At 40.9% G+C, this 25,585-nt stretch overlaps 1 protein-coding gene across 6 annotated transcripts in view; it reads left to right on the forward strand.

The window, feature by feature from the left end:
• Nucleotides 1-3,188: 3,188 nt before the first annotated feature.
• The window catches only part of PTPRZ1 (protein tyrosine phosphatase receptor type Z1), a 133,218-nt gene continuing 110,821 nt past the window's right edge, over nt 3,189-25,585 (forward strand). For 2 of the 6 annotated variants that reach the window (XM_081958405.1, XM_081958407.1), the window contains exon 1: nt 3,189-3,510. In XM_081958405.1, the coding sequence (XP_081814531.1) occupies nt 3,450-3,510 (61 nt within the window). In that variant the 5' untranslated portion in view covers nt 3,189-3,449. The remainder of the gene's footprint in view (nt 3,511-25,585) is intronic. The other 4 variants (XM_081958404.1, XM_081958406.1, XM_081958409.1 and 1 more) reach the window with 3 other exon arrangements.

Below are 25,585 nucleotides of genomic sequence, written 5' to 3' on the forward strand. Positions count from 1 at the left end.
CATTCACTCAACACAGGGGTGGGTTCCGGCTTCGCTCAGGGAAATACTTTGGGTGCATGTGCGCTTGATTTGTGTTATGCACGCATGCACAGCCAGTAGGTAAAAAATGCTTCTGCGCTTGCTCAGAAGCAAAAAACAAGATGGAACTGGTTCGGGGGCGTGGCCGGCCGAGTTACTACCTACTCGGTCGAACCGGTCCGAACCAGTAGGAACCCAGCTCTGACTCAACAGCCATGGTGATTTGCTTAGTGACCACCACAAAAAAGTCATATAATCAAGTCGATGATATGAGACCCACTTAACGACTAGCACGTTACACATAATAATAATAATAATAATAATAATAATAATAATAATAATAATAATAATAATAATAATAATAATAATAATATTTAATGCTTCTAGACCGCCCCCTCTCCCGCAAGGGACTCGGGGCGGTGTACAGTTCATACAAAATATAACAAGATACAATAAAATTAAATATGTACAGTTGACAATTGACATGGAGGAGGTTAAAAAGCAGTTAAAAGAACTGTACAAAGCAGATATAAGATAAATTCAAACCCCTAAAAACAAATACAGTAAATTAAAAAACCCCAAAAATAACCAGATATAACACATTTGCCAGGAGGGACAGTTGAATTATGCCAGGCCTGCTAATCGGAACAGGTGGGTCTTCAGTTTTTGCCGGAAGGAGCGGAGGTCAGAAGTGGTTCTAATGTCGGGGGGGAGGTCATTCCAGAGGGTTGGGCCCATCACAGAGAAGGCCCTACTCCTCGGTGCCTAGTGGATGGCACCAGGAGAAGTCCCTCCCTGTGTGAGCGTATTGGCCGCAGGGATGTATGTGGGAGGATGCGATCCCGCAAGTAACTAGGTCATGCTAATTCTAGGGTTAGTATCAAGAATTACCTGTAATTTCTTACCTTTACCACTGTGATATCAATAGTTAGTGTGTCATTTACTGAAGTAAAATTATCTATACAATTCTAAACTGTTGAATGTTGATCGTTAGAGGCCATCACAGCATCTGTTTTTATCGTTTGTCTTATTTTTTTTGAACTTTGTGTTGCTTATCCCTTGTGTGCATTGCCTAATACCAGCCCCTGTATTATTCTGTATGAATGCAATATATGATATACATGATGGTACTGACATTACTGGAATTAGCATTTCAGCATCGGCAAGGTTTTACCCCAGAACTGTACATTAGGGTGCATTGCAAGGGCAGAATCTCATGTCACTGGCTGCAGTGGGGCCTAAATAAGAGATTTCTATAGGGGGGGAAATCCTGGAAGAACTTTGCTTTTGTGCAGTTTTTGGAGATCTGAAGAGCATTCGTTGAAGCTGCTTCAGTAACAAAGGTCTTGTGTAGCCTGGAGCTGCAATCCTGAGGGACAGGGAAACAGAAAGAGAATACCACCTAAAGGTAAACAGTGTATGACTGATCCTGAAAATCACTGGGCTGCAGGGGCTTTGTGGAATGGTGCAAAATGAACTGTTTCAAAATGTCATGATGGCACTCGGGCTGAAGTCAAGGCCAGAGTCTCTATTTCGGGCCCAGCTTTGGTGCTACCACCAAGTGTCATGTTAGGATGGCTTAAATGGTGGGGAGGAGGGGAAGATATACAGAATCTTCTTTTGTTTAGGGCAGTGATGGTCAACCTTTTCAGCACTGAGTGCCAAAACTGGGATGCATGCGCCCAGTGTCCAGTTGGTCCAGCATGCATGTGCCCTGGCCAGTTGCTCTCTTCTGGGTCCAGGCACACGCATGCATGCTGGCCAGCAGGTCTTCATGTGAAGACCAGGTGTCAGGCGCCCATTTGCACCCCGGAACCAGGTAGAGTAGCTGTCCAGCACCATCATGGTTTTAGGGTGTATGTGAGAGAGAAATCCACCAGCAGAGTCAAATTAGACATTTTTCTAATTTTTTAAACACAAAGCTCAAAACCCAACACATGCTTAATTCTACAAAACCAGGAAAGGCCAACTAGGTTATTTTCATGGTTCTCGTCTTTAGGGAAGATGCCCTTGAGTAGCACCTTCAGCTCCCAAATCCATGAAGCCATGCCTTTTAGGGAAAACAGCTCAGAGTCTGATAATGAGATGTGAATTTGGGACTTTGCCCCCAAATCTTTATCAGACAAGACAGCAAGCACAGATGAAAGAGGGGAGCGATGGAGCAGTGGCTACTTCAAGTTGCAAGCTCTGCATATTGTTAGAGTCCTAAGATTGACTAGGTACCTTTTTGTTTTCTTTCTATAAAACCCCTGTGCCATCTTGGAAACATGACTTCGCCAACAGCTGAGTAGTTTGGAGAAAGGCAGATTGGGTTTCTATTTTTTTAAAAGGGTGGGGGGGAACATCTGCAACGATAAGCTTTACCCTATCGTGCTGCCTTATCCTACCTCACAGTAACGTTTGGATCACCATTCGGGGAAGACAACGGACTCCAAGGGAATGTGCCTGCAAGCATCGCATGTCTTCCTTTTGCATTTTGGTGGCAACGGCAGGAATAGCAACGGAACGGAATGCCTACCTATATTTTTGGTCACCCCCACTGGCTTTTGTGACGATTTGGTGTGGCCATTGACGGAGGCCGCCCCTGGCTCGGCAGAGACCACCACCATTTCTCTTTTCCTGCCGGGAGGAGGGTGGGGGAGATCATGGACGATTCCCTCCTCCCTCCCGTCATTTCTTTAATTTCTTTTCCCGCGGGCACACACAACCTTTAAACGACCATCTGTACGAAAGGCTGCCTCCCTCCCTCCTTCCCTCCCCTTCTTGACCTTATTTTTGGAGAGGGGGGAGGGAAGGGAGAGCAAGCTTCAAAAGGGCATCCCAACCACAAGCAGCCCCCCACCCCAGCCCATAGACCCAGCCCAGCGCTAAGGATGCTTCGGCTGTAGGATTGAAGACGCTCGTCCTCTTTCCCTCGCCTCCTCCGCCAAGGGCGGACGACCCTCTCCTCCCTCTCCTCCGACCCATCCTCACACATACACACCCGACTGCCCTCCCCCCCCCGCCTCAGGCCACTCCACGCCGCTCCTCCCAGCCTGGCTGCTGCCCGAGCTCGGCTGAGGCGGGCGCTCATACCCCCACCGGGAGCGCGCGCCTTGTCACGCTCGTGCTCAGGCCCGTGCATTTCTCCCCGCACGCGCGGACGAGCCAGAGCCGGCGCCCGCTCCTCCGCTCCACTCCGCTCTCCTCTCGCCGAGCGCCTTGGGGCTGCCAGGAGGCTGGGGGGAAGGCGCTCCGAGATGCGCTTGGCCGCTCAGCCCGAGCTGGATTCTCTCGCAGCGCCTCGCTAACGGGACTTATTATCCCCCAACCCTGCAGCCTTTTCAGCCCGGCGAGCCTTTTTCCCCCGGCGAGAGAAAAGGCGACTTACCGGAGGGGGGAATAGAGAGGCTGCTTGGAAGAAAGAGGCAACCCCTCCGGACGGGTTGGAAATGCGCCTCCTTCGGCATTTGTTGCTTCTTTCCGTCCAGCTCTTCTGCCTCTGCCCAATAGGTGAGTGAGGGCCGCTTGCACGGCGTCGGTTCGGGCAACTTTGCCTTGGCGCCTCTGTCCGTCCCATTCTCTTGCCTTACTTGCACCCCGCGCCGTCGACGAGGCTGGGAAGGGTCCCCCTCTCGCTTTTCGTCCCTTCCCTTCCTCCCTCGCCTCCCCTTCTCCACCTCTTCCTAGGCGCCTGGAACAAAACTTAAGGAATAAAGGCACTTCTGGGGTTTCATGCCTGGAGTGAGAAACGAGCCCTTTTGGCCTGTGGGCGTGGGACCAAGGCGCCTAGAAGGACGCACCTGCTCCTTTTTTCTCCCCTTCCCTTTTCGGCCTCAGTTTGGGGAGGGGCGGGAGTTTCTTTAAAGGAAGGGACATTTCTTGAAAGCTCCCCCCCCCTCCCCTGCTTCTGTTTACCGGAGTGTAGGAAGCATAGCTTCCCCTGTACCGGCAGATGGGTAGAAATGAAGAAGCTTCCTCCTTGCATTCTTCCCTCTCTGCCACATCCAGTAGGATTTCATACAGATCAGTGGCATTGCCATGAAATCGGCAACCGGGGATGGGGGGGGGGGGGGAGGGAAAGAGAGAAAGAGAGAGCATAGGAAATCCGTTTCAGCCATTCTCCCTGGCAAAATGAAACATTTAGGTGAACATCTGCACATATGACCTATAAAAGAGAATGAGATGGGGAATAAGAAATTGCCTACAGTCCAAGCAGGGTGTTGACAACAGGCATCAACCTGTCTGTGCAGTGTCCTGGGTATTACATTGTATTACATGTTCAGGCAGTTAGCCCTGGATGTGAAAGCTCTTTCTTTTGAAATCAATGGCTCTTACCTCCGATGTAGTTAGAAGTGGAATGCAAGGGAGGGAGGGAGGGAGGGGGTGAAATGTATTATATAGATAGCTCACAGTTGCAAAACAATTTATTAGTAAACTTACCTGCAGCCATCACTTACTTATTCAAATACTGGGTGTTTTTTTTTAAACACTACAACTTGCATAATCAAATTCAGTTGAAAGTATAAAATCGAACAGTGCCTTTTCTCCTTTGTAATTAATACTAGTTACAATAGGAATTATATTACACCAATCATTTTACAAGTGTTACATGTTGACAAGCTGGCATTGGATTTTTTTAGGCTAATGTACCTTATATTATTAATATTTACTGAAAGTAATGACTTGGTGCAATAATTTATATTCAAGTCCACTTTTACCACAAAAAACATTAATCTCTATTCTTTACCCAACGGGTAAGCATCCTTTTAGTATATTAAACCTCTCTGCACCATGATGATTTGTATCCTATTTCAACTAGTCAAAAAAAATTTCTTTATAACGTATCATTATTTCATACATCAAATTAATTTGCATTCCTATTTCAAAGTCTGCTAAAATAAAACTTAATTTGCAACTAACTGAGTTTATTAAGTACAGTCTCCAGTAGAATTGGATGAGTGATACAATAATATTTTTAATGCTTTGGTAGTCATTATTGCTTTAACTGAATTCTTCCAACCATGGTACTAGATATTAATAAGTTGAACAAAAAATAAATGAGTGTCAAAATATGTAGACTGGAATAAAAAAAATCTTAACTAAAGTCAAATCTGTTCAATGTGAACAGAATTCAGTTTAGATATTAAGATGAGCAACATTTCTCCAGTTGCTGGACACTGATTCTTTGAATGGGGCACAACTTGAATTTATGACACCTTAAATGAGCATTTTTAATATCAATTGCATAAAGACACAAGATATCGTTCTATAATAAAGTACTGGTTCTTTTTCTTGAATATTTTCAACAAGGTTTCTTTGTTAAAGTGGGGTGGGAAGTGCTCATTTGATTTGGGATACAAATTAGAATGATATTGGTATGAACAAAACTTTTAATTTATACAAAGGGTATAATGTTGGCCATTGTCTAGCTGACACACCATTATTTTCAGATATGTGCTGAAAGAATCATAAAAATAATAAATTATTGGACAAGGGTAATTATTGTGGCGTTTGTTGAGTAGACATTTTGCTTTCCAAGTTAATAAATTATTCTCAGATATGAATGTATTGATCTAATTATTATACAAATTATTACAATTCATTTGGAAAGTTGAAAGGATTGTTACAAGCTGTCATTTCTAATGAGACACATTTCTATATCATTAAACTTTAATAGATTTCTTTTTTAAAAATCCAATAAAATCTACTGTATTACGCCTATAGTAATAACTGTAATAATAATGATATTTGTTTTTGGCATGTACTAACCCTAACTCTGGCAGCACCATAATTTAAACTGGCTATGGGTATTGCAACTGAAAATCATGCTCCTGACAACTTGATAAAAGGAGCTGAAAAAAGAAGCATTTAGAGGACCTTTTCATGATTTGTGATTGAGTAATTGATTGGAAAAAAAAACCCAGCCTGGTCAGATAAAATAACTCTCCTAAGATATATCTGCTCCTAGAGAAGATTCTGTACATGAATTGCAACCATTTGGAAGTTGCTATAATCCTTAGGACTTTCATCTTCTTTTCAGGTCCTTTCACTGGGAAGTCAGAGTATGATATTGGTGTGGAATGTCAGGTGAAGACAGGAATTCCACTGATGTATTGACTGCATAATGGAAAACTTAACTGAGCTGATTTGGGTAATCTTGAATATAATATTGGAGACACTCAAGGCATTGGGGGACTTCAGGATTTTATTCTGAAGCTGTCTTCCTTGAGAGGAACAGCCTTAGGTTTTTGTGGATTTCTTGGTTTCTTCATCTTTTACCAGTCCATTTCACAGAATGCCCATGAAGCAAGTAATCTCATTCCTTAATCTCATTACTATCACAGTGGGAAATTATCTTTGAGGTGTCCTTGGTGCTCTCTGAGTTTGGTTGCTTTATATCACATCTTTTATTACCCAAAGTAGGTAACATCATCAGTTCTAGCACCAAGGACCCCTCATTTCAGCCCTGAACTACAAATCATCTTTATATCAATTCCAGAGTAGTGTCCATGCCATGGATGGAACATTGCCAGGTGAAGGATTACTGTTAAACCAAACCCATTGAACAGGTCAGGATATACTGTAAATTTGGCTGGTCCAGATCTTAGGTATGGTAGCTCTAACTAGGGGTCCTTTCTTGAACTTGGCTGGCCACCCTATTGCAACCTGGTATAGATAGGAAATAATGTTTTCCTCCAGCATATCTTTGTTCATAATAGTATACAGAATGGTTGCAGGTGATGGAACTTGAGTGACTAATGGGCACATCTAAGGATGAATCTGATCAGTCAAAGCATAAGCAATATACAGTAGATATCAAGCAATTTTTGTCATGAAGATGATGAGATTCATTTCATGAATTGGCAAGTCTGTCTGATTCATCTCAACAAAGCAATTCAGATGGTTTTGAACAGTGTTGAGGGAGCAGGTTTCTTTTAAGCTTCTGCAAATGAAATGAAATGCTGGATGAAATACTGCTAGTCTGGATGCTTCAGAATTGCTCAAGAATAGGCTGGAGTCATCTAGTCCAGAAAACCTTCACTGAGCTCCAAGGGAGCTGACCATATCTAGCAGGTACCACAGGATCCCAGAGCTTGTATTAACTATTGGCCAGAGGATGTAGCCATTGGTAGCTCTGGCCAAATAATTCCATCTGATTACATTATGAACACCTTGAGCTGTGGATGCAAAATTGCTTCGATGTATACTTGGTTTGATGCCATTTTGAGGAGTGGTACTCTTGATGAGTTTAATGCACCATGTAATATTGATTTCTTAGGACTTGTACCTCACATTCACATCACAAAAAGGTTCTTTGAAGTACTTAAGGGCACAAAAGTGGCACCTGTTTGCAATTCTTTAAAGCAGTGTTTTTCAACCTTGGCGACTTTAAGTCCTGTGGACTTCAACTCCCAGAATCCCCCAGCCAGCATAGCTGGCTGGGGAATTCTGGGAGTTGAAGTCCACAGGACTTAAAGTCGTCAAGGTTGAGAAACACTGCTTTAAAGCACCTATGTCTTTTCTCAAGATTGTGCAGCTGGCCTCTGTAGCTGGCACACATTCTTGGAAGAAAATACAGCCAATTTAAAGATTTGCTGATATATGTGCTATGTTTATGCATCTTTCTGGAATTGAATCCAGGCACTGTACACTCTTATTGTTCATCTGTATGAGTTGCTTCCCCTGACTGGTCACCTACTTTCCTGTGATATTAATGTGCAACAAGATGGGCTTCCTAGAGTTTTCCAGAAAGTTAGCAGTATGAATTACAAATACTCCTTGATTTACAACATTTTATTTAGTGACCGTTGGAAGTTACAATGGCACTGAAAAAAGTGATTTATGACTATTTTTCCCACTTACAACTGTTGTAGTATCCTGAATCCCTGATAAAGTCCTATATTAATTTCTTATTTAATTTAAATATATGAATGTACTAGTTTTGGATTCTCTTCTGCTCTGCATGACTTTAGGCTGTAAAGAGAAGAAACTGAATAAGAAACTGAGTTCAAGAAGATGGCTTGATTTGGGAATTTGAAAAATAGGTCTGATCAGGATTGGGATGCATTTCTTCTGGGAGATTAGACTGAACACCTAGGAATTCCTGGAGCCAATATTAATGTTGGACAACTACATTACATAGGTGGCAAGAGAGGCCTTTGATTGATAACCCTGGCAAAGCATAGACCACACCAGAGAATAAAACAAAAATTCAAAAATGCTATAAATGGTGTTATAGTTTTGAGATCATATTCAAAGCCTTAAATCTACAGACTTTGGTATAACTACAGACATTGGCACAACACAAACATTGGTATAACACAGTCTCCAACTGTTTCCATGGACCAGCAGTAGTGGCGGTGGTGGTGGGGAAAGGGGATGGTTTTGCATGCACATGCCACTTTCACAACTGCAGTGGAGCACACTTGCCCCCCCCCCTTCCACAGCCCAGTTCTTAATTTGCCAAGGCCCAGACTGAGAGTTGGGGACCCCTGGTATAACATCATACATTCTCTAAACTAGGTGTGTCTAATCTGGCTGCAAAAATCTGAATGATCACCAGATGGAAGCAAAAATATGTAGAGAACTCTTAGACCTTTTCTGCTATCTCATAGTTGTCCAGATAATTTTTTGCAGCCCCGATCTGGTGACCCTTCTTCAAGGCTTTAGGAAGTCCTGGATTACTTAAATCTTATTTTAAAATGTGAAGAAGATAAAAGATAGATTAAAATAGTATACATTGTATACTATTTTAATCTATCTTTTATCTTCTACTATGTAGAGGAACAGAAGTGGTCTCATGTTAATATTCATCATATAGGAGCATTTCCATCAGTTAATATGTTACTGATTTAAATTTGTATAGTAACCCCCACCCACCCACCAAGCCAAAACAACTCTAGTGGTGAACAAAATCCAAATATGGAAAACAGCAGAAATAATCAGTGAACCATACAAAACACAATCCAAGAAAGAGGGTAAATTTGCATGTATTTGTGGCAATATGTAGGCTATTTAAAAGAAACAATGTTGAATCGATACCATAATCAGTTGATACTCTCTCACTTTTCTTTATTCTTCAAAGTAGTTGGATAGCTTACAGCAATCAATACAATGTGCCAAAGTGTTGGTTTTGAGCCTATTTAGACCTACACACTGCAACAGGATTGAAAATAGTTTAAATGGTATTTTGGCATCCTTGCATTATTTTTCTGGGCAATGTATTTCACTGAGAACTGTAGAATTACTGTGAAGTAATTAATTGAGTAATGTCATCTTAGCAACTCTTGTTTCCCTCCTTTCTTCTACTTGTCATTTAAATGGTCAGTTCCCACTGTGGCTGCCTGCTTTAATTAGGAACTTAAGGGTGAAATGGTTCAGCTCTTTTGCTGACAATTTCAATTCCTCTTGAAACAGTGTGATTCAGTCCCTGGAAATCTGATCTCGAATAGAAGAGCATCAAAGAGCTTTATTCTTTACAACTTCTTGTACTTTCTAAACTTTTCCAATTTGACTCATAGTTTCATTAATGAACTAATTATCCTTATCAACTATTTTTCTCATTAAGGCGAGGGTCTATTGGGAGATACCAGGATTTTTTTTTTCTGCCTGAGGAAACAAAAGTAATCTTGGAAAAGATGATAAAGCTTTGATTAATAAAACTGAAAAATGCTACTCATCAGTGCAAGAGCTATTTGTCCAAGGAAACGGCTACATTTTACAATATTTATATCTTAAGGGTTTTTTTTTCTTTTTGAGGGTAGACATAAATCCTTTTCTATTTTAGAGATACAATAGACAAAATGCAGGAATATTGAAAATGTGTGAAAAAGAAGGCAGAATATTTTCATAGAATAACTGAAATACGCTAATAGGATTATTCCAGAATAATGAGATTGAAGATGCATCCTAAGCACTTGTTTAGTTTCAAATATGGCATTTCTTTCTCTTTTAATTAATTCTTGAAATATCAGAGAACCCTCTATCCTTCATTGCAGAAAATCCTAAGGACATATTAGAAGGGAAGATATTTTCTCTCTCTACTTTCTCCTTCTCATCTTATTATTTCTTTAAGCAGTATGTTTGCTTAATTATTTTCCAGTTTTATTTCTATCAATTTTACCAAGCCACTTAATGTCAATTATGTTGATTAAAACTGTAATATTTTACTTCTATATGATGCAGCCTGAATATTCAGGGAAGCATACGACCATGTAAATTCAAGTTAATTTCATAAAATCATAGGGTTGGATTTTGGTGGTCTTGCTAGTACTGTTGCATGGGTGTCTTTTCAAATCACAGTAATCAAATTTTGTTAAGGATTAAAAATATTATCATTGGAATAAAACTGATTCAACACTTATAAAGGCAATTATTCTTTCAAGCGATGGCAGCAAGAATGTGTGGATTGTTTTCAATATTTGCAATCTGGATAGGTTGTTCTCATTTCTTGCTACTCAAAGTTTTCAGATATATTAATGATGTTCTGTTTAGTAGACCAATAATGTAAGAAATGAAAAATCTTATGTTAGAACATCACAGCTTCCCTATGACCAGCACATAGGTGATCTTAAATATAACAAATATGAACTAAATATAAACAGAGATCTTGCTGGTTTTATAATTGATTCTTTTTATTACTCAAAAAGGTAGATTTCTATCAGAGATTCCATTTCCTTGACAGGTTGATGTTGGAATATACTACTCCAAATTAATATTACATTAATTTGGGAAACTACTGTTGGAACTGGTACTTCACAAAATTTGTCTAGGTTTTAGTCCAATAATATATGTATGTATGTGTATGTATATATGTGGTGTCTGTGTGTGTGTGTGTGTGTGTGTGTGTGCATGTGATTCAATTTTTTTACTACCAGTTCTGTGGGCGTGGCTTGGTGGGCGTGGCAGGGGAAGGATATGTAAAATCTCCATTTTCTCCCAATCAGTGAGGACTTGGGAGGCAAAGAATAGATGGGGGCAGGGCTAGTCAGAGGTGGTTTTCACTGGTTCTCCGATCTACTCAAAGTTTCCACTACCGGTTCTCCAGAACTTGTCAGAACCTGCTGAATACCACCTACGCATATGCATATGTATATGTATATAACATCACTAGAAAAAAATGTGATACACACAAACACACAAATATTTCAGTGACATTTTATTTTTTCCAAGGTGATGCTGCTTGTTACAATCTGAAATCTTAGCATGAAATATTTTCCAAAAGTAAATAAAGATACTGCTTAATCCAGATAAGTTTTTAATCCTAATTGGTTTTTTCTTTGTACATACAGTACATATGGTACCATTCCAAAATTTTGGGACACCTTACAAGAATATATAAAATTCTAATGTCATTTAAAACATACTAAACCTTGCATGTATTTTTTTAATCTATCTGGTACTCTTCAGTTATGGTGGGAAATCTTTAATTGTAGTTCTAAAGCATCCATTTTGAAAAAGGCTAGTGTTTACAATGTTTATAAGACCAAATAAATAACCAAAGTGTTTCTAGAATGAAAACACAATAAATTGTGATGTGTCATACTGGTTAAGAGGCAGTGAGATTTAGGTGCGGTGTAACTATTGCACAAATGTAATCGTATACCCTGTGGAAGTGTTCTAACTTTGAGCCCAACATGAATTATGTTGTGCAATGTAATTATTTGGCTCTATTCAGGTAAGCTTATTAGGGGTTTCTGTGGCAGCAAGATTGCTCATATGGATAACACTAAAGATAAGTTCGCGTTGTTAATGTGTATCTTATGGGTACTGGTTTAAAGAACATGCATCACATATTGGTATGCAGAACTAAGTTGTAATTGTCAAGCTGTTCGTTAGCTGCAATATTAGGTCAATATATGAAGTGGATTTATATTCGCATGTACCTAGAGGTATTTTTAGATACTGTTGAGTCTTATGATGACAATAATGATTATGATGTCAACATTTCATAGGGATAGGCACTAGGGGTAGCTTCCTGTACTAGTTGGTACTGGGTCGCTACATGCACACTTTGCTCATTATTATGGTTTTTAGAGGATCTGCTTTGCAAATCATTGGGTATGAGACATCTTGGTTGAAGTTATGTTTTAAGAAGCAGTTGGATTTTGTCATTGCTGCAGTGACATCTCTGCCTAAGTTGCTAGATTCCATTGCCTAGTTAAGAGTCATGTTCCCAAAGTTTATGGTTCTTGGTTACTTTAAACTGCTTCTAGGTGACATACAGGTCTGGGATAGCTCAGTAATTCATGTCCACATGGCAACCATGGACTGAGGGTTGCATTTTGCCTTGGGACAATTGTGATGTGATCTAAGAATGTAAAATATCAATCAATTGCCACAATCAGATCATTTTCTAATAGCTGTTTGACTGCCTGGTGTCACGCACAAGTGACAGGATCCTCATGTGTAGGATTCAACCTAACTACTTTATTGTATTCTCTCTATAATACAGGAATCTCCCTAGACTGCTTGCTTTCCCTTGGGAACAGATAGATAAGATTCCATGGGGAGGGAGGGAGGGAGGGAGGGAGGGAGGGAGGGAGAGAAAGAGAGAAAGAGAGAAAGAGAGAGAGAGAGAATGAGTCCTGGATCTCTTGCAGCTGTACAACAATTCAAGGCTAATTCCCTCTCTTGATCCCTCCTCCTAACCTGGCTGGGCATTTCCCAACATTGACCCTGAAGAAGATAAGATTTATTAGAGTGATCCACCCATGTGACTAATAGTGCTAAGTAACTAATGATTTCAGAAGGAGATTAGGGTTTCCCCCAAGGCCAAGGTTGCTGTTTGGAATAGGCAAGTGATGTGGGTGTTGGCTCAAATTGCTCCTATGCAACCTCTCATTGTGTGTTGTTCCTGAGATGCTCCTTGGTTTTCTGAGGAATGTCAAGAGATGAAATGCCAGAACAGATGTCTGGAGTATCACTGGAGGAAGATGCACAGTGAATTTGACCAAACCCATATTAGGGATTATTTTGTAACAATCACAATAGGAAAACACATTTTTCTACCACTATGTTTCTGCTGCTAGACATCCAGAGACCATATTTAAAGTGATTTTATATTGCTGGGAAAGGACAGAACACAGAAGTGTTTGGATGGCCACTGTGAGGAACATTTGTGGCCCACGGTAGACAAAATCACTCAGAGTTTGCTTGGAGTTGGACTCCATTTGAACAGGTTATACTAATGTACTAGAAGCATGTTTTTGTGTAGTTATTTGAGCCAGTAATTCTGATGAAGTGGACAGGATCTTCAGGTCTGGTAATGCAGGACTTATTTATTAGTTCCATATTCTTCCTGTTTGGTAAAGACTATCTGAGGGAATGATATATGATTGAACCCATGTGATAATATATAGTTTACTAAGAGAAAGAGTTATAATACCAATGGAAAATGGCATGCTTTCTCCCTACTGGACCTGACAGTCTTGGAGAAAATTTATGCAGTGTCTGATCTTTCCTTCTTACGGAAGGTTGTTGAAAAGATAGTTGGTTTGCAGACCTAGAAAATATGAATTATCTAGATTACTTTCATTCAGATTGCAAATTGGAAGATGGCACTGATACAGCATTGCTCATGCATCTTGATGATATCTGCTGGAACTGGGACAAGAATCGGGGGGGGGGGAATGTGGTTTTCAATACTATTTAAAATGGTATTATTGTGGACCACCTACAGGGATTAGAGGTAGGGATCACAGTCTTCCTTTCTCTGCGATCAGATCAAGCTAATGTTGATTGATTGTGGGAGGGAGAGATCAAGCCAGGATCCTCTCGTATGAATTGCCTTAGGGCATAGTACTCTCACCTTTCTTGCTTCAACTCAAGTTCTTTATTTCAGCTCCTGTTTAATATCTATAGGAGGCTGCTGTAATTTCTTTTTCTTTGTGGCCAGTTATCATCAGTTCACTATTGAAGTACCCTAAGTATGAAGTCACCCATACTTTGGTCACCTTTGTTTGGATGAATGCATTTTACTCTACATGGAATGTCTCTTGAATATCATAGAAGCTGTAGCTGGCCAGAACACAGAAACACAGGGAGTCATAGACATACCATAGTATGTTCATATAACATATTTTCTCTATGAGCCATACTAGTTACCAAAAGGCTTCTGGATGCAATTCATGGTATAGGTTGTCATCTATAGATCCATTCATGGCACAGGTCCAAGGAACTGTCTATCCCCCATAGGTTCTAGTCATCCTATACAGATTGGTAGAATCAGCATGCTGTGGGTCATAGATTAAATAGTGTTATATGATGGAACTTGGGAAGTGGGCCTTCTCTGTTAGTTCCTGCCCTTTGGAATGATACAGCTTACGCCAAGATTCATATGCCTTCCACCACTCTTATCTTATTCAAATGAACCCTTAAAACTGGTCCTTTCTCTTTGGTTATCGTGGATGATGGACTCCTTGTGGGGTTTGTCAGAATATTGGTATTTTTTCCAGAGATATGCTTCTTAATTAGCATTGCTTTAAATTGTCTTATATTGTATGCTACTCAGAGACATGATAGAGTGGGGCAGCCTATAAATTAATTAAACAAGCAAATGCACATGCACATATATTAAAATCTATACCTTCTAATTGTTCCATCAAAATATACCAGCTATTATTTCTTTATTTTTTCCTTTTAGTTAAAAAAATAGAAAAAGGATTGCTATAAGAAATCACTGATGCCTGAATACCCCGACTTGAATAAAGTTGATTTGGAAATACCATTTATAGCTGTTGCTATTTTATCTTGTAGCAGACATCTGCAATGAAAATTATTGAATTGAGTTAATTACCTTAAGAGGTACAAGAGATGTCTTTAAAAAACATGGCTATCTGGACCAAAATGGGTTGTTGAAGACAATGAGTTCTCTGCCTATTTGGAAGCTATCAAATAACAGATAGATAAATCTCTGAAGAATTCATATCTGAGAAGTTTTCAAATAAGTGCTGCTGTGCTTTTTACAAGGAAAATTATTGATTAGAAGACATATGCAGAAATAGGGCATGAAAATAATATTACATAGTTCTAAATGATAAGAGAAAGCATTGAAGATGGAATATGAAGAAAGAACAGTTATGGGTCTGTTAGGGGGGAAATCAAACTGCATAAAGAAAAAAGAATATAGAAATAGAATGAAGTAAAATTAAAGTTCAGGGTGATAAGTTGCTACTACATTTCATAAAGTAGGCCAATTCTCTAGATGTTATCAAATACAAAATTGACTATTAGGTTTTTTTGCAGATAGGTCAATTGAAGGCAAAAGGAGAAGGGGACGGCAGAGGATGAGATGGTTAGATGATGTCATCAATGCAATAAAATGAATTTAGGCAAACTCCAAGAGACAGGGGAAGATAGGTGAGCCTGGTGTGCTGTGGTCCATGGTATCACAAAGAGTCAGACACAACTTAGCAACTGAACAACAACAATGCTGCGATAATGGCATTGTAACCATTCATCTGTTTTAAGGAGGCTACCCATGAAAACGATTTGGAAGCTGTCCTCTTAGTAGCTGGTATTATATGATTTGATAAATTAATACCTAACTTGCTGGAACAGGACTGATTGCCCTAAGCCACATTCAATTCAAGATGCTGATGCTAACTACAACACTTTTTACAGCTTGGGCCCTTTTTACTCCTCAGACAACTTCTCTAAATAAAAAGTGGTTACCCTATGTTATCTAGCTATACATTAAGAAATCTTGAGACTGACGTTCTCCATGGTAGATCCTTATCTGTAGCACCCCTTGTTCTTAGAAGTCACGCTAGCCCTTATTCTTTCACCCTTCAGGGAATTTGCAAGAACATGGTTTGTTTCATTGTTGTCTTGGGGGGCGGGTTGTTTATTGGGTTGCATATTTGTGGTTTTTATATCTGTAAGTCACTCTTGTAGCCACCATGAGTGAGCTGAGGAGCCATCTAGTTTTTTTTAAGAAACAATAAATACATAAACAACCTCTTCAGTAGATTATTTATAGATAAAGACTATTAACTGGAAGGTATTTATTTATTTATTTATTTCTTAGCGCTTATAGACCGCCCCCTCTCCCGAAAGGGACTCGGGGCGGTGTACAGTCCATATCAGAAATACATCATGAATAACTATAAAATTTAGACAATTAAAATTATTAAGTAGATAGATAAATAAATAAGAGGAGGATAAAAAGATTTACAGAACTGTACTGCTAAGTAAATAATTTAAAATTTAAAAATTTAAAACCCCAACAAATATCCTATAAAATTAAATTTAAAAGAACAATCCCCCTAAAAAACCAGTAAGAAATATATTTGCCAGGAGGTAGACGTTATAATTATGCCAGGCCAGCCAGTCGGAACAGGTGTGTCTTCAATTTCTGTCGGAAGGAGCGGAAGTCGGTGGTGGTTCTAATGTCGGGGGGGGAGGTCATTCCAGAGGGTTGGGCCCATCACAGAGAAGGCCCTACTCCTTGGTGTCGCCCGTTGGCATTGCCTAGTGGGCGGCACCAGGAGAAGCCCCTCCCTGTGAGAGCGAATTGGCTGCAGGGATGTGTGTGGGAGGATGCGATCCCGCAGGTAGCTAGGTCCTGTGCCATGGAGCGCTTTAAAGATGGTGGTCAAAACCTTGAAACGCACCCGAAAAACCACAGGCAGCCAGTGCAGCTCGCGCAGGAGCGGTGTTACGTGGGAGTACCTGGTACTCCCCATGACTGCCCGCGCGGCTGCGTTCTGGACTAGCTGCAGTCTTCGGGCGCGTCCCAAGGGAAGCCCCATGTAGAGAGCATTACAGTAGTCCAGGCGAGACGTCACCAGTGCATGAGTGACCGTGCGTAGGGCATCCCGGTCCAGAAGGGGGCGCAATTGGCGCACCAGGCGAACCTGGTGGAACGCCCCCCTTGCCACGGCTGCCACATGGTCGTCCATTGACAGCCGGGCATCTAGGAGGACGCCCAAATTGCGCGCACGTTCCACAGGGGGCAATTGTTCGCCCCCTATGGCCAGCATTGGAGTCAGCTGGCTGAACCGAGGTGCCAGTAGCCACAGCCACTCAGTCTTGGAGGGGTTGAGTTTGAGTCTGTTGTCACCCATCCAGACCCCGACGGCTTCCAAACACCGGGACATCACTTCGACAGCCTCGCTGGGGTGGTTTGGGGTTGAAATGTACAGCTGAGTATCATCAGCGTACAGATGGTATTCAACCCCTAAACCACGGATGATCTCCCCCAGTGGCTTCACATATGCGTTGAACAGGAGGGGCGAGAGGACCGACCCCTGCGGCACCCCGCAGGTGAGTCGCCTCAGGGTCGACCTCTGCCCATCTGTCAACACACATTGCGACCGGGCGGAGAGGTAGGAGCCGAACCACCGTAAAACGGTGCCTCTGACTCCCATCCCCTCCAGCCGGCGCAATAGGATACCATGGTCGATGGTATCAAAAGCCGCTGAGAGGTCTAATAGGACCAGGATAGAGGAACAGCCTCTATCTCTGGCCCTCCAGAGATCATCAACCAGCGCGACCAAGGCTGTCTCTGTGCTGTGTCCGGGTCGGAAGCCGGACTGGCGTGGGTCTAGATATTCGGATTCATCAAGGTGTCGTGGAAATTGCTGTGCCACCACATTCTCAACAACCTTCGCTAAAAAGGGAAGGTTGGAGACTGGAGGATAATTAGCTAGCTCCATTGGTTCCAGTGAAGGCCCCTTGAGTAAGGGCCTCACCACCGCCTCTTTCAAGGCAGTTGGTAAGGATCCCTCACCCAATGAGGCGTTCACCAGGCGCAGAAGCCAGCCTCGTGTCACCTCCCAGAATGCCAGTACCAGCCAGGAGGGACATGGGTCCATTAAACATGTGGTGGGTCGCAGCCGTCCACGCAACCTGTCCAAATCCTCGGGGGCAAGAGAGTCAAACTCCTCCCAGAATGGTCTCACAAGACTCACTGTTGACGGCTCGTCCGGTCCACTGGAGGGGGCCCATCCGCTCCGGATCTGAGCGACTTTGTCCTGCAGATATTCCCCAAACTCCTCTGCTCTACCCTGCAAGGGTGCCCCCCGCGTCCCCTGTGACAAGAGGGAGCGGGTCACCCTAAACAGGGCGGCAGGGCGGTTATCCGCGGACGCAATAAGAGCGGCACAATGTCTACGTTTGGCCTCTCTCAATGCCACAAGGTAGGTCCGTAAATAGGCTCTTACCTGTGTTCGATCAGACTCGGAGCGTGAGGATCTCCACCTGCTCTCTAGACGTCTCCTATGGCGCTTCATCACCCTCAGCTCCTTGGTGTACCAAGGAGCTCGGGTGGATCGCTGCCGCAGGAGAGGTCACAAAGGCGCAACCCGGTCCAAGGCCCCAGCCGCCGCCCTATTCCAGGCGGCTGCTAGGTCCTCCGACCGAGCGCGGGTCAGGGCTACAGGTAGTGGCCCAAGCTCCGTCTGGAACCTATCCAGTTCCATCAGGTGCTTGGGGCGGTACCAGCTTGGACAAACTGGTTCCACCTCCTCACGGTGGAGGGTAGCGCCAAGGAAGTCGAGTCGGAGACATGAGTGATCTGACCATGACAGGGGAGTAATAACTAAATCCCCTATTCCCAGATCACTCGTCCACTGTTCAGATACAAAAATAAGGTCCAGTGTGTGACCGCCCTCGTGTTTGGGGCCCTGAATTAATTGGGTCAGGCCCATGGCTGTCATGGAAGCCATGAACTCCTGAGCCACCTCAGATGCTGCACCCGTCGACGGCAGGTTGAAGTCCCCCATAACCAAAAGCCTGGGGATCTCAACCGCCGTCTCTGAGATCAGCTCGAGGAGCTCGGGCAGGGCCGCTGATGTATAGCGAGGAGCCAAGTATACAATCAGCAGGCCCAACTGCCTCCCTGGGCCCCATCTCACACCTAGGGACTCACAACCGGTAGTAACTGATATATTTAAATTTATTTATATGACATTTTAACATTTTAATATTAGAAGCTATGTTGAGTCTGATGGGTAGGCCGCATAGAAATTACTTTAATAAATACATACATAAATAATTGTGGGCCCTGATCTTCAACCTCTGCCATTTTCCTCACATCAAAGAGTTTCAATGATTCTACTGTACAGCCTATCCAAGAATAAAGAAAAGGGCTGCAGGCTACTTGTGGAGGAAAGCCGTATAAATCCTGAACAGTGTTCATCACTTACTGCAGGGGTCGGCAAACGTAAACACTCAAAGAGCCATTTGGACCCGTTTCCCACAGAAAAGAAAACACTGGGAGCCACAAAGGTCCTCACTGGAAGCCCCCTGTTCAATTCTGGAGCTGACCGGAAGTTCAGTTCCCCCAACATAGAGTCTCCTCCTAGCACGGCATACTTTTTCCTCTACCTGTCATAAGCCCTATCAATTGTGGAGACAACTGGAAAACCCTCCCCTTGCCATAGAGTCTTCTCCTGGCACACTGTGCTTCCCCCCCCCCCACCGGAAGCTCCTCTCAAAATTGTGGCGCCGACCGGTGACGGAGCTGCAGCAGAGGGAGGAAAGAGCCACATGCAGCTCCAGAGCTGCAGTTTACTGACCCCTGACTTACTGGATCAGACCTTATTTACTGGTCAATCTTTCAGCAGTTATAGATGTCCTCATAACTGAATTCCCATTTTCTTGGATTAGTATTCCTTATTCTAGCATAATAAAACCTGTCTCACATATGACAAGCTTACTATAATTTGCAACATTATAATACAAAATCATGAAATCTCAAGCTGCTCCACTTGAACTCACCTGGACGTGAATATTTTATTTCCTCAAGGCTATCAATCTGTTTTTATCACCAGTGAAAGAAAGAGGGAGCCTGCTGGCAGAAGAATGGCTGCTCCATCAACTGAATCCCAATTCTATTTGCAAGACTCATTAGTAGCCACAAACATTCAAGGCTAACACAATATTGGTGTCTGGAATTAAAAAAGAGCAGAATCCTTAGTAAACTGCTTTTAATGCTCCACATAGTTAATGCTTCAGTAGAAATCTAAATTGACTTAAATACAATACTTTAATTAATTTAAAGCCTGAAAAAATATAGATAAGTAACATTTTTTTGTTGTTTATAGAAAAATGAGGTACAAAATTATGCAGTTTCTGGACAGCATTTTTGTTTTTTAGTTTTACTGACATACCATTGTTTTTCCAAATGGAATGTATTATGTAGAAATAAAGGGCTCCAGATGGAGTTTAATGAATAAAGACCCGTTTCTCTGCCTGTACAACTGTAACTTGTATATTTTCTTGGCAAACCATTAGGAGTTTCCAAATTTGAGTGGTTTTTTTTTCTTGCTTTAAATTTTGTATCAGCTACATTCAGCATTGCAAGAGTGACTTAAAAGCCTCAAATTTAACTTTATAGAAATGGTGTCCTTAAATTTTAAAGAAGGTATGGTGTGGTATGAATTATCCAGTGAATTAATGGGACAATGTGAATCAAAAGTTTGAAAACTCATTTTGTGGACCAGCAGGATGAAATGCTTCAGTCCAGCTTTTCTGAAAGAAATCAGATAGACAGGCTGCAGGCATATGCCATTCTTCCTTGCTCCCTTTCCAGAATACACTTCACTGGTTAGGGGGCTATTCTGTCACCTATTAGGCAAATATGTAACTCACATTTGTAGTTGTCTATTTATATAAGCATAGTTTTTGATAGCCTCAGTTGGTGGTGTGGGAAACCCCAATATTTTTTATTTTATTTTATTTTTTATCTGCCTTTTATGTATGGTGGTGAACATACAGTATCTAATACTCTTTCCTCCTTCTATTTTCGCCATAGCAGCAATCCTGCTATGGGGTGAGTGAGTTGAGCTGCGAGAGAGTGAGTCGTCCAAAATCAGCCAGCTGGCTTTCATCCCTAAAGTGGAATTAGAATTCACAGTCTCCTGATTTCTGTCTGGTGCCTTAACTACTAGACCAGGGGTGTCCAAACTTGGGAACTTTAAGACTTGTGGACTTCAACTCCCAGAATTCCCCAGCCAGCTGGCTGGGGAATTCTGGGAATTGAAGTCCACAAGTCTTAAAGTTCCCAAGTTTGGACACCCCAGTACTAGACCAGCTATCTGGCCATTTACATTTTATTTGTTTCAAAGTATAAAATGTGCATGTCAGGTAAGTTCACTCACATTTAAATCTATGATTGAGAACCTTTGCTATAGGTCTTAATTGATATAATGTTGCATTTGTTGCAAAGTTGAAAGAAAGAAATAATAGCAGAAGGAGGCAACTTTGTAATATTTCTTGTTATCTAAGGAGAAGGACCTTCAAAAGCTGAGGATAAGCTAGAAGAGTAAACTGTTTAGTTCTTCCAACTTTGATTGCTGTAGTTCAGTCACAAATGGTCCTCAATCAATTGCAACAAAAAGGCAGTGCATTTAAAAATCCAATATCCTTTTGCAACCTGTTACTCTGAACTACTAAATAGAAGAAAGCAGTTTAGCCGCAGCAGTTTAACATACAGCATTGCCTTGATAGATTAAGCACCGTAGATATTCCATTAATTCAGGGGTGTCCAAACTTGGGAACTTTAAGACTTGTGGACTTCAACTCCCAGCTGGGGAGTTCTGGGAGTTGAAGTCCACAAGTCTTAAAGTTGCCAAGTTTGGACACCCCTGCATTAATTGATTGATTGATATCCTACCTTTATTATTTTTACAAATAACTCACAGCAGTGAATATATTCAACACCTTCCTTTTCCTTTCCCCCCCACTATAAGGACTCTGAGGTGGATTGGGCTGAGAGAAAGTGACTGGCCCAAGTCACCCAGCTAGCTTTCATGGCGAAGGCAGGACTAGAAACCAGTCTTCTGCTTTCTAGCCCAGTGCTTTAACCATTAGACCAAACTAGTTCTATTTTGGCCAGTTGTTTTTTTATTTGTTTTAAAAAACAAATACCAGTCACTAGGAAATGGGAAACAGGAGTTTTAACTTTAGACATTTATGAGTTACTGAACTCTAATGTTCTGCAGTGTTTTAGGTTTTTGGCACCAGTTGTTTATGCAAGAAAACAAGCAGTAAGCTATACAGGAATCTGAATACAACTAAAGGCAGTAGCATTCGCTAATGGTACATTTTTCTAAAAATGGTTGATTTATGAGTTATTCTCTTTACTCATTCATAACCAATTGGTCTGTCCAAGAGAAATCCTACTATTCTCAGGGATTTTGAATCATAGAACATAGAGAACATAGAATAATAGAGTTGGAAGGGACCTCAGAGGTCTTCTAGTCCAACTCTCTGCTTGAGCAGGAGACCCTGTATCATTTTAGACAAATAGTTGTCCCATCTCTTTTTGAAAGCCTCTAAAGATGGAGCACCCACAACTTCAGAAGGCAAGCTATTCCACTGCTTGATTGGTCTCACCCTTAGGAAATTTCTCCTTAGTCCTAAATTGCTTCTCTTTTTGGTTAGTTTCCATCCAGAATTTCTCTTTCTCTTTTTTTAATTGTAAGTTGTGGGATTGAATTGCATGTCTTGTCTAACGTATCTATCAAGCAGATAAATATTCTAATGTTTTACCATGAGTAGATTCATACTATTTTCTAAGAAAGTTCCAATTTTTTCTTTCTTCAGAAGATGGGCATAGTTTTTAAGAGTTCCACGGAGTGCAAGAAGTATACGAAACATAGATTGCTATCAGAAAGGAAGTGATCAGTAAGCAGAAGCTCACACGTTTGTGGCTGAACTTTGGCAAGATTGTAGGGTTGTAGGACCCCCCACTGGGCCTAGTGATTTTCCATTTTTGGATGTAGATCACAGACAAAACCAGTTTGCAATCAGGAGGTCCTTCTGGACACAGGGCTTCTTGGTGGCAGTTGGCTGTTGTGACCAAGAGGACTTTTCGTAATCTTGTTTTCTGTGACAGTTGTCTGCCTCCTGAATGGTACCTCCTGTGTGGATTACCACAATGTGCTATACCTGGGTGATGTGGAAGCTACAACTGGTAGCTTCCATATAACCCAGTACCTTGGGCTTTTATGAGTATATCACAGCACACTCAGGTTACACCTCTGCTCCATGAGCCACATTTGCTTGCAGTATGCTTGCAGTATGCAATATGCTTTTGAGTAGAATTCAGGGTGCTGGGTATCACATATAAAGCTTTCATGGCATGGGGCCAGGCCCTCTCAATTAAAGAATGTCATCGAATAGGGCTTAGGAAATAGGCCTTTTTTGTCTCCTGGAACAATATACTCCTGAGATTAGATAGGCCCCCAGCCCTGCTATCCTTTTGTGCAGCATTGAAGTGCTGCTTGCGCTCGAAGGCATAACTGGTCAAAAGGTTAAATGAAATGTTGTTGTACTCTTGAATGTTTTCTGGGTTTATTCTCAGTTATCATTGATTTTTTTAATGTTCTGTTGATATTGTTTATCCTAGTGCTTTTAATGTGCTGTTGGCTATCCAGAATCACATCTGTACAATAGGCAGCCACATAAATTAAAGGAACAAATAATGTGAAGCAAGAACAAATGATCAAGTTGAGAGAAGTAGATTAATGCAACAAATAGACCAGCTCAAATGAGCAAGGGTAATGGATCAGTTGTATGCTGGGAACATAATAGATCTGAAAGCATAGCACCATTAAAATGCTTTAAAAAGGAGTCAGATGGTTTATAAGAAATTATCTCAAGAAGAAAAACTACCGCATAACAGTCAAGAGAATTTTAAAAAGTCTTGTAAATGGAAATTTCTTTCATTTTCCTTAGTGCCAAGTAATGTTCATAAAACTAGTAGATACCTTACAGAAGGTAGAAATTGTCTTCAAATTCCTTGCAAAATCATTTTGGCTAGTTGAACCTAAATAAATGAGTACATCATGGTACGTTAACAATGTAGTGATACTGATGAATTCAACAATACTCTTCAGGTTTTAATGAGTACAATATTAGATATGTTCCTGTACACTACATATTTTCAATCTAATCTATGTAAGTTCATATGCTGTCATTCAAAATACTTCAACTTATTAAAATTGTACAGCATTCAAAAAAAACTTCAGGTTGAAGAATCAAGTATTTTCCTGTGTGTCAGCAAAAGGTCTAACACACCCTGCTCCATGGGAAGTGGCATATAGTATCCTCATCATAGTCTGTATTATGTAACAATGGCTATATTTTATTGTATCATACTAAATGCTTCTTATAATTGGTGTGTCTCAGCTGAACATCCAAGAAACATTGACTGCGTGGAAAATCAGAACAATACATTCAGTATTCGCTCAATGCAACATAAACAAGAGAAAATCTGCTTTATATATGAACCATTGTTAGTGTTGTATTTCTGTGCGTAGATACAACATATGACAGACCCATATGTTTGTTGCATTGAAAGGAAGGCATTTTTCAAGTACAATGCCAATACAATAATAGTGAAAATGTGTGAATGACACTAGCAAGATCTAGTTCATTCCATGATGGACTGCGGACTAAATCTCTATTATGAGCTCTCAAAGGAAAAACAAGATATAAGTTTGATCAGTAAATGAATAAATAAACATACATTGCATTTAGAACTTTTGCATCAGTTGACATCTTTTGTATACATATATATGTGTTGTCATTTGTGTAGTGGTGCTACTGTACATAATGATTTAACAGTCAATTGGGAATAACAGGGGTCCCATTAACTGTTTTTTTTTAAAAAACTGAACTTGATTTTTTTTCATTGTTCTTGCTTTGAGAGCATATAGGACTTAAACTAGAATAAAATATAACTGAATGAACAGTAAATTATCTGAGGATTGCAACTCAAATATCACTTCTGCACAGTCTTATCAGTAGCGAATCTCCCAGGATACTTTGTATTTTGCACTTCAGGCTCTTCTCTATTTTCTTTTTCTTCTTTTGCTACCATCTATAAAAAGGGTTCAATGGATATTTTAATTCATATATACTAGTGACATACCAGGTGTCTTTTTTCCCTTAAAAGATCACTTGGTATTGTGTAATAACAGTTAATAACTGAGTCATTTTTTTAAAAAAAAGGTCACTGTGCAGGCTTTTTATTTTTTTTTCCATTATTATAAGCTACCAAGACATAAACTGCATAAAATTAAGCTAAGCACAATTATTTTTTCCTGGAAACACTTTTGAACAAAAGCTACGTTCTTTTAGAGCACAGTATTCCTTTATTAAAAACAGCTCAATGACTTAATGAACTGGACTACATAAAAGATGTATCACCCTTGATGGGTCAGTTATTTATCCTGATGATCAAATTATGGGTCCTTATACTGTGTTTCACGACAGTATAATAAATCCAAATGTTAATAAAGTTGGAATTAATTCATGGCTAAAAGGCTGTAGCCCCCCAACCTATCATCCCAGATGTCATCTTCTCCAAAAGGACAGCTCTTAATTTTGTAGAATCTATGATATGAAAAATCTATGATGTGTAAAAATGAGCCTGCTCACAAATTTAAATAAGCAACTGGAAATGAAGACAGAACTACTCATTAAATTTCCACAGTAGTGATTTGTAGTATTATCCAGCTAAGCTATAACACCTTTCTGCATTAATAATATAGGCCTCATATAGGCAAAGTTGCCTTGTTCAACCTCTTTTATCTCATAAAACATCACAACAGATAGTGCTCAACTTATG

The sequence above is a fragment of the Natrix helvetica genome (assembly GCF_964273705.1).
Source record: "Natrix helvetica genome assembly, chromosome: 6".
Lineage (NCBI taxonomy): Eukaryota > Metazoa > Chordata > Lepidosauria > Squamata > Natricidae > Natrix > Natrix helvetica.